This window comes from Cyanistes caeruleus, chromosome 5 (assembly GCF_971803275.1).
Source record: "Cyanistes caeruleus chromosome 5, bCyaCae1.hap1.1, whole genome shotgun sequence".
Taxonomy (NCBI): Eukaryota; Metazoa; Chordata; class Aves; order Passeriformes; family Paridae; genus Cyanistes; species Cyanistes caeruleus.
The window spans coordinates 68,754,455-68,771,691 of NC_141705.1; the positions used below are offsets into that span (position 1 = coordinate 68,754,455).

Consider the following 17,237-nt stretch of genomic DNA (forward strand, 5'->3'; position numbering starts at 1 on the left):
TGGCTAACTTGTAAGGTGGGGAACGTCGCAGTGCCTGGGCTGGGCACTGGTCACCCGTTCCCCGTAAGGTTCTGTAGCTGGAGCGCGACGCTGGAGGTCAGAGCTGTGGGGAGGTGCGGAGTCTCCTGTCACTGCCCTCTTTTGCCGCCATCTTGGTGGTTGGTTGAGGGCTGTCGCGAAGGAGCAGCCGCATCAGGTCGCGGTTGTCCATCAGCAGCTGCATCAGCTCCTTGGGACAGCCCTGTCTTCGATGGCGGCGGGGCCCCGCACGGCCCGAAGGGCTCTGGAGATTCCGCTGCAAGGCAAAGCACAGGGATCCCCATGGAAGAGGCAGAGGGGCAGAGCGGGGCCGGCACCTGTGGGGCTGCCTTTGGCCTGGGAGACAGAGACTCGGGCCCAGTTGGGCTGGGCTGGCCCGGGGAAGAGGCTGCAGCAGGCAGAGCTCTGCCGCCTCTGCTTGGTGCTGTCCATGGAGCTCAGCCCCTGGGCCGCATTCCCCAGCCAGGAGCTCAGGCCCCTTCTGCCGCAGGGCATTGGCCAAAGGGTGCCCAAGAGGCCCTCAAGGTCTGCCCCATCCCGCCTGCCTGACCCCCCACCCCCCTCCTCACCTCTCGCCAGCGTCTCTGAATTCTTTTTCCGAGCGACCATCCCATGGCCATTCCTATGATGAGCAGGTCGATGAGCAGGAATGTCCTGGCCGCCCACCGGATGCGCTCAGGGTCCGACTCGTCCAGATGACAATCCTCCAGAAGCAGAGGAGAGGCATCCGTGCTGCGCTCAGGTTTGCTCACAGGGTCGAGGGGATGAGCCAAGAGCAGCAGCACGTAAAGCTGCAGCAGCGCGGAGGAGCCGTGAGCAGCCATAGTGCTCTGCCAGCAGCACCGAGGCTCTGGGCGTCTCTCTGCGAGCAGCTGTGCCTGGGCACTGGGGCGCAGCAACAGCTGGGGACAGTTGCCAGCCAGCGTGCCGTCCCCAGAGGCTGTGATGTCACAGAAGCACAGAACGCCCTGGCTGCAGAGAGCCCTGAGAGAATGTTGAGTCCAAGCTGGGAGCCATGGCGGCAAGCATGGCCAGCAGAGCGGGGCCCGAGCGCTGCGGCCTGGCTTGCCTTGCACCCGTGCCACAATGATGACTCCAGCAGCCCCTGTCAGGCCATTGCAGTATCTGATGGCCCACGCTGGGCACAAGTTCTTCCCAATGGCCAGCGTAAACCTCCCTTGGCCCAGCTTCCAAGCCTTGTTGGCATCTGCTCTCTCTTGTCCTTGCCCACCTGGCTGGCGCTGCCGTGTTGCTCGCTGGCCTGTCTGTGGGAGAAGAGGCTGTGCCAATGAGTGCTGCTCAACTTGGAGGCCATTCAAAGGAGGATTTGATTGTGCCTGCTGTGGGAAGAAGGAATATGCGTGCACATGGCCACTTCCCATAGGTTTTACCCCAGATTTTCATGAGCAGCTGTCCTAGTGAAAGTCAAGTCTGTTTTAGTGAGTATTTGAGGGCTTCCAGAGCACAGTGCCATCTCAGGGGAATTCTGCTGGTTGAGTTCTACTGAGGCTTTGAGATGAGTTGCAAATCCTGAAAATGTTCTCCTTGCCCAGGTAGTAATTTCACAGTTTAGACTCTGGGGATATTGATTGCTCAGTGTTGAGGACCTCATGTAACTTTCAGCCCCAGAAACTTTCAACCTCCAGTGATTGTCCTTGAGACAAAACCATTTGAAATCTTTTTTTCTGTGGACAGGAATTGCTTCGGTGTTACTTCACATCATCCATTAAAAATTTGATGCCTGGAACAAATCCCGAGTGCTGTGTGATTTCCTTGGTCGTGTTCTTTGGAATGGCTTCCCCCTCATTTTGTGAAGCTGGCCCCAGAAAGGTCATAGATGGGTGAGAAGTTCTGAAAGGCCAAGTGGTGCAGATCTTTGCCTCCTGTTTCGAGGTCTGCGGTGAGCTGTGAGTCCAAGAGCTGATCTGACGTGATGGTGAAAACACAGTTGTCGTGGTTTTAAAGCAGTAACTGAAAAAATACTAGAAAACTTACTTATTTCTTGCTGTGAGATATGGATTAGAGCAAGAGCAAAACAGGCTTAAAACTTAAAAGGAATAAAGAAAGTTTATTCACAAAACTACAAGAATAAGAACACCAGAATAAACTTTCAGAAAACCCTTTTATCCCGCACTACCCAGCATTCCCTTGTTCACATGACAAGATAGAGACAAAAGACTTTGGAACTTTGGTGTTTAAAACAGTCCCAATTCTTGCTAGAGTCTCTTTATCAGTGTTTGTATAGAAACAGAAATCTTCTTCTGCTAATCTATGGAGTTTCTCACAAGAAAAATATTTCTGTTATAGTTTTCTATTTGTTTGATGCCAGCTGCCCGGAAATCTGCCATCAGTTCACTCCTCCCATTTCACATCACTCTGAGGTGTGTATGGGCCATGAGTCCTCTTCATCTGTCTCTGTGAGCTTCGCAGGAAAACAGTTTTCTCATTGCCCTCAAGGCTTCAAATCTTCACTCCACTCTGTTCCAGCGCCTCACTGTATCACAATTACTCTACTTTTTACTCAAAATCCACACTTTGAACACTCCATGCTTCCCAATATACTCTGTCATGAATTAAAGGAGTTTTTTTCAGAACATGGTTGTCCATCTCCATAGCTTTAAGAGAAAAATATTTCAGCTTATAAAGCATCTCCTTATTCTCTCTTCCCTATCTAAAACTTAAGCCTTGTTTTTGTCCTATATTTTTCTAATACTAAAAAAAAAAAAATCTGTGTTTTTCTAAAAGTGAAAAAAAAAAATAAAAAAATAAAGTAAAGAGTAGAAACAGAATAATATTTCTGAGAGGCAGGACATTTTTTAGTTTGTGTTGTCCGATGGAACAACAGTCACTTGAAGAAATTCCATATAGTAGAACATGTCACATTTGTCAATTTTAACCTGAAATTTATTAACAGGAATGTCTGTACTGCGAACATGTGTTAAGTATAGGAATATATTGCATGTTTTCCTACTTGTAAGAAGTAAATTTCTGTCTTTACAAGCTAACACCATTAATTTCAGCTCTTAGTTATTCCCATTGCATATTCTTTTAAACAGACTTAATCAGACAAATTTTGTGTTATTTAGCAAGTAATGCTTGGTTATTACTACAAGTTCTTGAAGTCATAACACTTAAAATTGCAGTACATATATATTATTCTTACTATGATGATGTGAGTTGGCTGCTAGTCATTTAACTATATATAAGGTCTTACTATTTCTTAGTGCAATTACTTAAAATAAGTGTCTTGGAAATTGTTTTTATTTTTAGATTTAAAACTGTTCTTACTAAAGTTGATTTGTTAAAGATTGGACAATGTATATTTAATAATTAATGTTCCCCAGTGATATTTATTGTCAGTCAGGATTCACTTTACAGTCAATAAATAACCTAAAAAATCTGAATTTTGTAGCCAGTTTTGTCTAATTCTTAGAGCAATGCTTTGGGAAATTGGAGATATATATATATGAATATAAATATGTATATCTGCTATATACCTTTTTTATGACGGTTTTGTCCTACTACTGCAAATGTTTCTTTTTGTTTGTTTTTTCCTAACATACATAAAATTTTCTTAACCATATTTAAAGCTACCAGCTTGTTATTCTGACAAAACCCTGTGAGAATAAATTATTTTTATTAATACTCTACATGTCAAAACCTTGCAGTCAGTCAAATAACAGAAGGAGTGTTCATTGTCTCTCTCCCCCACTGATGCTGTTCTAGGAGTTGGAGTTAGAAGATTCAGACATCAAGTGAAACAGTGAAAGATGATAAGAAAACACTTGATTCTCACAAGGTATTTCCTACTAAAAGAGATTGTTTTGCAGTTTTGTTTGCTCTTGACACTATTTTGAGTAAATGTGAATTCCTAAGACATGCTCAAGGCAATTAAATATTTATGCTCTCCAAACTCAATTTTTAAGCAACATTTTCTGTTTACAAGAATCAGGTTTGCTTTGGTTTTATCTCTTTTCTTTCAGGTTACAAGACAGATTTTTTTATTATTATTTTCATTGGGGGAAAAAGATATGTATTTATAGTGTTTGTGAAGACTTTGCTCAGCTGAAAAAAGTAATAGGTAACATGAGTATAACATTGTGTTCTTCCATATTTCTATTTTTAAGTCCTATTACATGTGATATTTTCCATTTTGCCTTCTATTAGGCCTGAAATTGGAAACTATTTAAAACCTAACAAACCCCGGAGTTTATCCCTGTTCTTTGAATAGCAACAGAAGTATGGCTGTCATGGTTTGACACATCAATGAAGAACAGCCTCTGCTCTGCAGCAGGTACTCAAGTGGAACTTTTGCAAGTGGGCTCTCATCAGGAGTGAAACACTGGCTGCTGACTCTGCTGCTTTTGGTCACAGACTGCTGCCTTTATGAACCAGGTTTGTCCTTCTGCTTCTTTTGTGTTTTATATAGACTTGATTACAAATGAGGCACTTGTCCTCTTACCTGGGAGTTGCAGCAGGTCAGCAGCAGCAGGAGTTACTGGCTGCTTCCCATCAGCTGACTCCTTTTAGCCAACCCTTCCCATTTCCTGCGCCAATCCGATTTTTCCAAGCAATTAGGAAGAAAACTAAACCATAACTTTTACAAAATCACTTTAGGGAAGATGTTGCTTAATTGTTTGCTTCATTCAAATGAACACTTCTAACATTCACTTCTCTGAGTAAGAATGCCTTTTATGAGAAGCTGCTAAAAATAGGAATTTGAGAGCAGGGATGTTAAAAGTAGGGCCAGAGAGGAGCAAATTTGTCGCAGGGCAAGTTCTGTTTGCACTGAGGGAGTACTATCAATTTTGTCTCTGTCCTGTCTTTCACTGGTCCTGAAACAACAGTGCCTGCTTGAACAAACCTGCTCCTCAGGAGTGATTGGATCTGGTGCTCTGGGTGTTAGCAGCTGCAGTGCTGAACCACAGGCAGACATGAGATCTGACTGGATCACCCTTGCTAACATTTTCATGTAGAACCCATAACTCACTTGATCAGCAACACTTGCTTGAATGCTGCCTTTTGCCTTGGCTCTTCCCACTAAATAGTTCTTGAGCTGGGAAGTGGTCCTGATCTAAGAATCTGCAGTAATCTTTAATTCTGCCTTTATAACTCAGGAAACCACAGTAACCTTCATTTTAGAATGTGAACATTTTTTGGACAAACACTGAATTGTAGCTTCATTGACATGAGCTAAAGTAAGCTCTTTCAGTGGTCCTAGAGTGGTAGCTGTAAAAGGCAATCAGAGTGAAGATCCTGAATAATTTTCTTTTCCAGCCAGGTTTTAATGTATTTCCCCTGCAAATCAATTCATGTATCATAGAGCTCAATTACCTGCCCATAAAATGAGAGTTGTTGCTCAGAACTGTGGAATTAGGGTAACAAGAACTGTAATGATACACTAGATAAACACTGTTGCAATACTCTCTCAGCCCTGTTAGGGTATTTTAAATTTGCAGCAGATCTCAGTAAGGATGAGAAAATGCTGAGCTACATAAAAATGATGGAGACTGGAGGAGAAATTAGCCTTGCAGTGTTCTACAGTCCCAACATTTCCAACCACCACACCTGGTAGTGAAAATGCTGGTTTGTATTTGAAAAAAAGGAACTGCAATCAATCAAATGCACTGCCAAGTATAAATTAATTTCTGTAAGTCAAGTCCCTTAGGAACAATTCCTTAATAAAAGATCTGTTTCAAATCTCCTAAGTCTTCTAAAACCAACCCCAACAAAACACAGAAAACATAGTGTCTTTATTTGACCTGTCCTAGACTTCATTTATTTATTTACAGTCTGAAGGATGAGTCAAGTACCTGCAGTGGTGCCTTTAGCAATGCAAAACAAAATATTTTGAATATTCTTATTTAGCGTTCCAGTTTTAATGAGCTTGGAGCATAGTGAAGGAGATCAGATGTTTGCAGGTTCTGGATGAGGGTAGAAATAATTAAAAAGCATCTTAAAAGTAACATCATATTTTTGTCAGCCATCTCTTCAGGGACTACTTTAAATCCCAGAATGTTCAAGAGCCATCATCACTGTACAAACAGAAGCTCCAACTGAACGAAACCAGAAGAAGTGGATATGGCAAATTCTCTGGTCCAAGTGGTGATATTAATCTGGTGAGGCTCTGGATTCCCATTTCAGACATACTATCACAGCTTAAATATAGGAAAAAATTGGGATTTTACTTTGCTGTGGTCTCTTTTTGTTTTGCAAAATATGTGATAGTTAATATATGAGTAAAATCTTGTATAAAAACAGGTTTGTTTTTTGGTTTTTTTTCTAACAAATAGCCAAATGCATATTACCTGCCTTGCTGGAAAATAATTGAGGTCTTCCTCTAAGAAATTTTTTCTCAGAGTGCCTTTCTTTGTGATTTGTGTTCTTATCTTAGGAAGATACAGGAGTTGCTCATTTTAATGCTGTCCAGCAGACTATTCCATGCTTTCTCAGCTGTTTGGATCTGCAGTTCAGGATTGGACCAAGAAAAATGGTGATGGGATGAAATTATTTTTATTCTTAAATGAGGACAATTCCATTTTTAAACATACACATGTGCTTCCAATGCTTTCAGTAGTCAAGGATGAAATTTTGAACAGACATGAATTCCTCAGTCTTTGTTTCTTTTTCCCTGAAGGATGGAATTTGGACTTTGCCCACCAGTGCAGTCCTTGCTATGGGCAGATGTTTCTTCTGTTCTTCTTACCAGCAGTAGGAGTGGTTGGACACTGAACCTCAAAGAAGAGGGAGCTAACATCCCTTACCTGGATAAGTCCCACAGGTAAGCACCTTGGAGAAGTTCTTCAACCAAAACCAGTTCCTGTAAGGCTTTCCAGCCCTTGACAGGAAATAAGCTGATTCCTGCAGGCTGCAACATGAAGACTTCCAGACTGAAGTGAGCATCCTGCTATAAGGAAGGATTTGGGAGTAGTGAGTCATCATTTGTATGGGAAATTAATCTGTGATTTTTATTTATTGTTTTTTTTCATTTGAAGTAACATCACATCATCATAGAGAGACATTGTCTGTCATTTCTGGTGTGGATACCTGAATAACTCAGCTAGACAGGTAGCATGATAAGGTAATACAATGCAGATATTGAAAGGAATTTTTTGGATGATTTTTTTGTTAGTTCAAGCTGCAGTCCCTGATTTATTCAGGCTTTGAAGTACCATGCAAGCCTTTCCCACAGAAGAAATTCTGTTTTATGTAAATAATGCACTGTGCAGTAAACTAGAAGAAAGCAGGGAGCATAGAGCATGAAGTTAGTGTTTCATGCAGGTGTTTGAAGGCAATGTGGGATTCCAGAGCTTAGTGTTTGAATTGCAACTTGAATTTCCTTCTTTGCTGTTATTTAGACTGCTCTGAAGTAGTCATGAGAAGCAAAAATGAAAGGCAATGTTGTTTGATGGGGACTGTGGTAGGGCTTTCTTGCCAGATTTGAAATGGCTTGAATTGATTAAAATCTCCAGGTGAGGGGAAGATTGTATCCATTCCTCTCTCTTATTAAAGCAAATTTTCCAAGAGGGATGTAAAATTGCAGTTGAGGGTTGGGGTGGTTTTTTCTTTTTTCCCTTCTTTCATGTGCAACCTAACAACTCCAATTTCACAGGCCTATTTAACATTTGATCCCTAAAAGTCAGTCCTTTGCTTTGTATTTTGGGCACTTGTTCATCTTGGGGAATTTGTCATCTTCTCAGGGCATTGAAGGTCAACCAAATGCTGCAGGTTTCATTCTTCCTTTCATATGGTCTATGTCCTGGGGTTTGACTCTTAAGCAGAGCTATTTTTTTATTTTGCAGCCTAGCAGTTGTACGGTGGGGCTGTGTGCAGGTGAATTCACTTGAGAACGATGGGTAAATCAGCTCCTGGGAAGATGTGCACTGCTTGGCCCCGATGCTTCAGCATGCTTGAGGTCAGCTTGGCTGTCTCTGACTGTCTAATAATAATGCAGAATGATAGAATTAAGTATTCATTGTAATTGGTGATCAATAAGATTTGTTTTCAGCTAAATCTGCATGCTAGTTTCTAAAGCACTCCAGTCTGTTTCATCAATGACCTTTGTGATTTTAGCTTAAGCTTTCTAGTTTCTGCTGTTGTTATTTTCTGCCCTGTCGCTGTGAGAGGAAGGGATGATGGCTGGAGGTTTGGCAGTCAGCGAGGGCCTGGCCACCACTGCAGTTCTGTACACTCAGCCTTGGAGATGTGATCAGGAATGTGCTGTTAGTTGCCAGTTTTGTATTGCAAAGACTGAGCATGCTGCCATCACTGTGTTTGATGAGTGAGTTTTCATTGGTTTGGTCCAACTCCAAAGCAGCCTTAATTTGAAGGTGGAATTCTTTGTGGATGAGGCTGTGAAGAATATGGTGTTTGTACTCCCATCCTACGGGCAGTACGGTAGAACAACTCCTAACTGATTTGGTAATAAAGACCTAGTTTTTCTTCACTAAACCTGCCCTAGCCAAATTCATCAGCTGGTGATAGCTATCTCTGGAGTGGGAGTTCTTTATTGAGTTGATTGACAATTTGATATACTTTGTCAAGCTGTGTTGTTTAGTTTCTGTTGATCCAGAGACACCTGAGGCTCCTTTTGCTTCCTAAGGGATTAAAGTAGCAAGCACTTAGAATGAGATATTGGGAAGATGGGTGCAGGAGACTTTGTAATTTACTATGGAAAAACATAATAATGATGATGAATATTTCAGGTGGAAATGATAGTATTTCACTATATACTATGTGAAATGCTTTTATGTGATTTTTTTTCATTTCTCTTTTATTTTTTAATCCTGGATAAATTAAATGAGGCTTTTGGGGAAAGCATGAGCTGGAATTTCTATTGAGGTTGATAACCTCTGATTCTGCTCTCATTTGTCTGTCTGCTGGAACTTGTAGCAAACTAGCTATGTCCAAGTTTAATTGTGTAATAATTATCTTTCAAATTGAGCCTTTCTCACTTGGTGCTGATGTATTTGGGGGAGGGAGGGGAATGGAGAGTAAAGAGCTCCTTTCATGAATACAATTTTAATTTCATCTTGCTGATTTGAGCCTTTCCAAGATTCAAGTGAGCATTGGATCAGGTTGGAACTGAGGGGATGACTCATGACTCTGGCATAAAAACTACATTGCATTCCACATATTGGGAGTTTTCTGTTGCCCACAAGAAAGTTCAGGAAAAAAAAGAAAAATATAGAAATGGGTTTCAAATTTCCTGTGCTATTTTCAGTTGACTCCTCTTTCTGGAGGTGCCTTAGCAAGTGTAGGACATCTGAAAAACTTGGAACTGCAACTTTCTTGTTGAGGCTCTGATGAACATTGCTTCTGTCATCAAGTTCTTGTGTTCATACTTTGAACTTAGCTGAGTAATGTTGGTATCAGCAGACTCTGCTAAAGCCATGCCTTCCTAATTAATAATGCATTCCTAATAAAAAAAAAAAAAATCTATTTCTTCATGTATTTAATTACCTAGTGAGTGTAAGACTGAATGAAGTTAATACCGTGCAGATTTCAAGCAAAACGCTGCTTTTTAATGTGCTTCAGTATAGGCTATGCACAAGTCAATAGACATGATTTTTAAGCCTCAGTTACCTTTCATTACCCTGTGCATATTCAAATTCAGATTGATGAATGCTGAACCAAAAGCAGACATCATAGAGTTAATTGAAGTTCTTTAAATTCAGAGGCAAACTATTTTCATAGCTTTGTTTTGAGGGTGGGTTGCTTTTGATGTCTCGGGTTTTTTTGGCTAAGGCAATGGCAAACATTTATTTATCCTGCTCCCTCCCCATTTTCCACCATCGTTGTTGCCAGTGATGCCTGCAGTGCTCAGTGGTCAATGACCCTCAGCCAGGGTGAGCTGCAGGAGCCTTACAGACGGGCCTGTTCTTTCTCCCAGTGCTAGAACAAGTGCAACAGCACAGTGCCATTTTGCTAAAAGCTAATATTTTTCCCAGCAGCTTCTTCTCCAGGCAGAATGAAATGCTTTCTTCAAGAGCAACCACATCTTTCCTCTGCCTGAAAGGTTGTGTTTGTTTGGGTTTTTTCTCTTGCTTTAGGTGAGAGATAAAAAAAAAATGAAGAGGAAAGCCCAAGGAAATGCCAAAAGTACCAAGTGGTAGTAATTTTGTGTGAGTGTCTCCATTTACACTTCAAACTTGCTCTTGGAGAACTTGGAGCTGCATTTAAAATGTATTTTGGTAGGTGGTCTGCTGCTGACTATCTGCATTTCTTCTTCCATTTCTTTTCTGTGCTTGTTTGGTATTGCTGCTGAATGTCCCCAAAGAGTAAAGTGGTGTGGAAGAGTTGAGGAAGCAGCTTTTGAAATTCTAAAGCTGATGTGTAGGTTTTGTTCCTCTTGGATTTTTAAAAGCAGGTATGTCATCCAAGTTAACTTTCTTCAGCAAGTAACAAGATTGTCGTCCTTCCACTGATGCTCTGTATTTTAACAGAGGTATTTGATGGTGCTGGAAAGGAGCAAGATGCAGAATGAGTTTGAGAGAAGTGATTTAAAGTGGGAGCACAGATGCTTGATTCGAAAAATCAAAAAACGGATGTTTTGTTTTGTAGGAAAATGAAATCTAATCCTATTTGAGGGTCAACAGGATAAATACAAAGAACTAAATACAGATGTAGATACATATATACATATATGCGTATATATATATATATATATATATGTATAACCCCGCCCCCCGAAATCTATGAAGCAGGACTGATTGGTGCCATAGCCCAGGCAGCCTGTGGATCTAATTGCCTGCCTGTATTCAGCCCTTGCCTGGATGCCAGGGGAGACGTCTCTGGATTTGTCTCCAGACAGCTTTCCAGGGATGATCCTGCTCCTTTCCTGGTGCCCCAGAGTGCTGCAAGCCCCCCATCCTGGGGCCATGGGGATGCCTGCCGGGGCCTTTAGGGTCCCCCCTAAAGGGCAGACAGGGTTTGACTGCAAGCTTCCTTGGAAGGTGGAGGCAGGTGAATATTGGCCACCTTCTTCTTTCCCGCTGCCCTCCGTGCTCTTGCAAAGCCTGCTGGGGCACTGGGGCTCTCCATTGCAGGCAGTCTGGAGCTGCCATGCAAAGCCATCTCTCAAGGAGTCCCCAGGTCTCAGGTGCAACCTCAAGAAAATGACACAGCAACGTGTAGAAAACGTGAACTTTATTCACTTGACTACTTCTAAAATCTACAATCCAACGTTACTAGAAGACTATGGGGTAAGAATCTTAAGGCTAAGAAACTTCAATGCTTCAACTGTTTAGAACTGAACACTAAGGGAAAGGTCAACTTCTTGGGGGAAACGTGGTGGGGAATCGAACAACAACAGGGGTGTGGCTAACTTGTAAGGTGGGGAACGTCGCAGTGCCTGGGCTGGGCACTGGTCACCCGTTCCCCGTAAGGTTCTTTAGATGGAGCGCGACGCTGGAGGTCAGAGCTGTGGGGAGGTGCGGAGTCTCCTGTCACTGCCCTCTTTTGCCGCCGTCTTGGTGGTTGGCCTCCTCGGCTGAGAGCTGTAGCGAAGGAGCAGCCGCATCAGGTCACGGTTTTGCCTGAGCAGCTGCATCAACTTGGTGGGACAGCCGAGTCTTCGATGGCGGCGGGGCCCCGCACGGCCCGAAGGGCTCTGGAGATTCCTCTGCAAGGCAAAGCACAGGGATCCCCATGGAAGAGGCAGAGGGGCAGAGCGGGGCCGGCACCTGTGGGGCTGCCTTTGGCCTGGGAGACAGAGACTCGGGCCCAGTTGGGCTGGGCTGGCCCGGGGAAGAGGCTGCAGCAGGCAGAGCTCTGCCGCCTCTGCTTGGTGCTGTCCATGGAGCTCAGCCCCTGGGCCGCATTCCCCAGCCAGGAGCTCAGGCCCCTTCTGCCGCAGGGCATTGGCCAAAGGGTGCCCAAGAGGCCCTCAAGGTCTGCCCCATCCCGCCTGCCTGACCCCCCACCCCCCTCCTCACCTCTCGCCAGCGTCTCTGAATTCTTTTTCCGAGCGACCATCCCATGGCCATTCCTATGATGAGCAGGTCGATGAGCAGGAATGTCCTGGCCGCCCACCGGATGCGCTCAGGGTCCGACTCGTCCAGATGACAATCCTCCAGAAGCAGAGGAGAGGCATCCGTGCTGCGCTCAGGTTTGCTCACAGGGTCGAGGGGATGAGCCAAGAGCAGCAGCACGTAAAGCTGCAGCAGCGCGGAGGAGCCGTGAGCAGCCATAGTGCTCTGCCAGCAGCACCGAGGCTCTGGGCGTCTCTCTGCGAGCAGCTGTGCCTGGGCACTGGGGCGCAGCAACAGCTGGGGACAGTTGCCAGCCAGCGTGCCGTCCCCAGAGGCTGTGATGTCACAGAAGCACAGAACGCCCTGGCTGCAGAGAGCCCTGAGAGAATGTTGAGTCCAAGCTGGGAGCCATGGCGGCAAGCATGGCCAGCAGAGCGGGGCCCGAGCGCTGCGGCCTGGCTTGCCTTGCACCCGTGCCACAATGATGACTCCAGCAGCCCCTGTCAGGCCATTGCAGTATCTGATGGCCCACGCTGGGCACAAGTTCTTCCCAATGGCCAGCGTAAACCTCCCTTGGCCCAGCTTCCAAGCCTTGTTGGCATCTGCTCTCTCTTGTCCTTGCCCACCTGGCTGGCGCTGCCGTGTTGCTCGCTGGCCTGTCTGTGGGAGAAGAGGCTGTGCCAATGAGTGCTGCTCAACTTGGAGGCCATTCAAAGGAGGATTTGATTGGGCCTGCTGTGGGAAGAAGGAATATGCGTGCACATGGCCACTTCCCATAGGTTTTACCCCAGATTTTCATGAGCAGCTGTCCTAGTGAAAGTCAAGTCTGTTTTAGTGAGTATTTGAGGGCTTCCAGAGCACAGTGCCATCTCAGGGGAATTCTGCTGGTTGAGTTCTACTGAGGCTTTGAGATGAGTTGCAAATCCTGAAAATGTTCTCCTTGCCCAGGTAGTAATTTCACAGTTTAGACTCTGGGGATATTGATTGCTCAGTGTTGAGGACCTCATGTAACTTTCAGCCCCAGAAACTTTCAACCTCCAGTGATTGTCCTTGAGACAAAACCATTTGAAATCTTTTTTTCTGTGGACAGGAATTGCTTCGGTGTTACTTCACATCATCCATTAAAAATTTGATGCCTGGAACAAGTCCCGAGTGCTGTGTGATTTCCTTGGTCGTGTTCTTTGGAATGGCTTCCCCCTCATTTTGTGAAGCTGGCCCCAGAAAGGTCATAGATGGGTGAGAAGTTCTGAAAGGCCAAGTGGTGCAGATCTTTGCCTCCTGTTTCGAGGTCTGTGGTGAGCTGTGAGTCCAAGAGCTGATCTGACGTGATGGTGAAAACACAATTGAACCTTTTTGCAGCAGGGTGGATGGATAGAAGCAAAGCACAGCACGGCTGGCAGCCGCAAATGAATTAAAATGCATCCCTGGAATATGTTTCTTGGATTGTTCTTCTAGTATTGTGGTAGTAATTCTGATGTCTGAGTAGTGAACAAGCAACAAGTAGTGAACACGTGATTTGTAGTCAATTTTCTATTTCTTATGTAGTGGAGAGTATGGATGCTAGCTTTGGAGCAGGCTGCAGAGAGCTGCAGAAACTGCAGGCCCCATGGCCTATCAGTCCTGCCCGAGAAGCTAGCCTGGGAATTCATAGGAGGATTTCAAAACAATCCTCACAGACAGAAAACAACTGCCAGGTGCTGTTTGTCTGTCCTCTTGTTTTCCTTGCAGGAGAAAGTCAGGGGGGTGGTGAGCCCCGCTGACCAATGATGGTGATGTAGCACTTTACTAAGCAATAAGAGTTTCCTTTCTGTACTTTCCACGTATCTGTCTATTAGACAAGCCTAGAGTAATAAAGTAGAGAAGATTCTCCTGTTGTGACTCCCTTGAGAGTCCGTGTCGTTCTTTCCCACCGTTCCCAATCAGAACGACAGAGGAGATTTTTAAGAATTGTGTTTTTCTCTCCTGGTTGAGGAATGTGTTCTTCACGGGCTGAATCTTCATATCACTTTGTTTTTGTAGAAGAGCAGTTTCAGCAGCAGATGATTCTCCTTGCCCTCCTTTTCATTTTTCTTGTCTGTATTATTGCCTGGCAGGTTAACCTTTTCAAATTGCGTGCTGCAAAACGTTACTACTAAGGATAGTTGGTGTCCAAACAGGTTCTTTTCTCGCTTGGATTTCAACTATTGCAGGATGAAAGGTTTCTAATGAAGCTACAGAATTGCATATCACTGGGACCTTGACTTCTTCCCTGCTTGGATCTAGATAAAGAGATTCTTGCCAATTGAACTGCTGACATATTATGTAGAGATCAGGAGTGGCCACCACAAGTGGTACTGAATTCTTGGAAATGTGGTGATTTTTGTTAGAAATGATTTTAGCTTCGACAGTGCAAGCTTATCATATCCATCTGCATTTGTGTTCTATTAATCATGGGCTTTTGTATTAAGCATGGGCTTCAGTTTGCTGTCTTTTTGTCACTTCTTCAAATACCAGTTTTCTACACCTGCTGGCTTGTTCCTTCTGACTTCAAATGGTATCTCTTGGGCACATAACTTCATCTTATTGTGAACAGCGCAAAGAACATGTTTTGGTCTGTCTTGATTTGATGGAGTGATTGCTGTGGAAGGACTGGGAGGTTTTGTGGTTTAAGGTGAAAGAAGTTCAGCAGCCTTGGCAAGTAAGTGTGCCAGTTTACAAGGTGAATCTACAGAAACCCCCGTGCTTCAGCTGCAATGTACAATCTCTGAGGCTGCTGCTGTCGGGGTGCCTTTGTTCTGTTGGTTTGGGAACCCATATTCTACACAGCATCATTTGTCAGAACTCCATTTCACTTGTACAGTCCCTCTGTTTTCCCACTTCTGAATGATGGTTTTCTCTGTGCCTTTAACATGGGGAATTCTGGGTGATAAAAATAATACATATTCCATAATGTTTTACGTTTCCTCTTGGAGTTTTTTCTAGTTTTCAAATAATTACCTTTTGTTTCTAGCTGGGGGCAAAATGCATTTGCAGTTTCAGTGGTTTTTTTTCCCAATTTCTAATCTTACTTGGGCACTAGATAAGGGAGAAAAATGCCCTAGTTTCATGGAAAAGATTCTGTGTTATTCCATGCCTTGAAATGAATTAAAATACGGTTCTATTGCTCTCTCTTTCATTTCTTCTCTTCATTTGGTAGAGTTTAGAAATCTCTTGCCATGAACTAGGTAGTGCAGAGTGCCTGCCTTGCTGTGTTGAACTCCTGGGTGAGCATGCCAGGCTTAGTTTAGAGATTTGCTTTTAAACATCCCTTATTCCTTGTGAAATCTATCATTTGGTTTGTTTGTAGTTGTGTTAGAAGATAAAGAGGAGGGGGATCACCCTGGAAAATTTGTCATCTGAACTGAATTTGTACCCTTTAGGCCATCAGTGACTGCTCCTTAGCTTTCTCAAGGCATGAAGGACACTGGGAGTTCCTCCCAGACTCTTCTTTTGGGACAGCAGTCCTTTCTCTTTGGCTCCATGAGATGCTCTGCACAGGAGTGCTTGAGCTCTGAAGGGCAGGGGCATTCCATGAGGGTGAATAATAAAGAACTCCTGTAGCCTGAACTGTTTCCAACTTAACCCAGCAGAAGGAATTGTTTCCCAATTCTGAGTCTAATGGTGCTGCTGACAAATTGTGCAGTTTCAGAGCAGCAGTGCAAGATGTGCAAGGGGCTTGTGTGGAGGGAGAGCAGCAGCTTGTAACACTGGACCTTTGTCCCGTGGGCAGCTGTGCGGTTTTAAGCGGGAATGTTCCGGAGGGGTGTGGAATTGAAGAAATGTTTGGAAGATTTGTAGGTTTGTTGCTGTAGGTGTGAAGGGTGGGGACAAGTCTTGTCCAGTGACGGAGCAATGATTAGGTAAGGTACTGGGAGAGCATCTGAGGATGGTGTTGCTGTTGCATGTGATTTTTCTGGAGGCCATCTGATGCACACAAGATTTGTTATGACTACCAGGATTGCAACTAAACAGAATGCAGTCATTTTTCTTGTAATTTAGTGCAGCATCTTTTGATCCGTGATGAGCTGAAGGCTCAGTGCACAAGGCTGAAAGGAAATGGCACGCTCTCAAGAGATTTTGGTCTTTGCGGCTTCATGAAGGTGGATAGGACATAATTCCTTCGCTCATTGGAGCTGCAGAGTTTAGTTTGATCTCCTCTGTTTCTAAGCAGTGCTAAAAGGTGTTCCTTCCCTCAATTTTGATGGCAGCAGAGAGTCAGCTAATGAATGTGGATCTAGGTAAGGTTTGTGGAACAAAATCAAACACAATTGTCTGAAAAGCTGTTAGACATGCCTACAGTCAGTGTCAACAGAGAAGGAAGAGGTTAAAATTCCATCTTAATTTTAGAGCTCTTCCTCTCTTCTGCCTGCTTTTCCCATAGTGCATATGGAACCAGCATAGTTCATTTGATCCCTACCCCTGAGTGCAGCAGCTCACCTGCTTTCTGCTGCCCGCCTTTGCTTTCTTGTCAGATGGAAACACTGAAATAGAAAAGGTGATGTGACTTAATTGACTTCATTCAAATGCCTTGGCAATTGAATTTCTGTCTCTTGGCTGGATACTCAGCATCTCTAAGTGCAGAATCCTCCCTGGCACCGTATATCCTCGCCTTGTCCCTCAAATATTTTTTGAGGGACCACCACCACTCAAATATTTTCCTTTCATTGTAAAGTGAGTGAGATTTTACTCAGGTGGAATTCTGCAGTGTTAGGGAATGAAGGCTTTTTCCTTCCTCATTTTTTTATAATGAATTTCTTTTTTATTCTATTCACACCTTCTGAGTGAGCCTTTCATAAGGGCTTCTGTATTTCACAGCGGCTACACCTATTTGGGTCTGAAGACTTTGATACAATTGTAATCACTTGGAAATGGAACCTGTTTGATTTGTATGGAAGGCAGCCATTCTCCCTGTTCCAAACTTCCTAAAATAGTTTATCCACGTTGAAAAAAAAAATACCTCTTGGAGATAGTGAAGACAGTGCATGATGGTGATTCCAGGGATGGATAAGAAGGACCATCACCTTCCTCACACCAGCAAACTTGAGACTAATAGTCAGGTCTGCAGTTCTAATTTTAATCCACAGTAATCTACAGACAATCCTTTATTATTTAAAAAGCTGATACCGTCAAGTTGGAAGCAAGCTGAAGTTGGAAGAGTTAGGTTTCTTCAAAGCTCTTGTTTCCAGCAGGATTGGAGAGCCTTTACCT

General features: G+C 43.9%; 2 protein-coding genes across 2 annotated transcripts in view; both read right to left on the bottom strand.

Annotated features, from left to right (window-relative positions):
* Nucleotides 1–17,237, bottom strand: part of LOC147653218 (uncharacterized) — a 743,504-nt gene that overhangs the window by 218,862 nt on the left and 507,405 nt on the right. The gene's annotated exons all lie outside the window — the stretch shown is intronic.
* Nucleotides 200–16,983, bottom strand: LOC147653221 (uncharacterized). Its single transcript, XM_086890082.1, has 2 exons — nt 11,724–16,983; nt 200–356 (listed from the first exon to the last, which is right to left on the bottom strand). The coding sequence occupies exon 1, from the start codon at nt 12,786–12,788 to the stop codon at nt 11,877–11,879; it is 912 nt and encodes a 303-aa protein (XP_086746208.1). The 5' UTR covers nt 12,789–16,983; the 3' UTR covers nt 200–356; nt 11,724–11,876.

What these genes read in the sequence shown, in the direction of transcription:
- LOC147653221 (XM_086890082.1), bottom strand. Translation starts at nt 12,788, where the DNA reads ATGGGAAGTGGCCATGTGCACGCATATTCCTTCTTCCCACAGCAGGCC.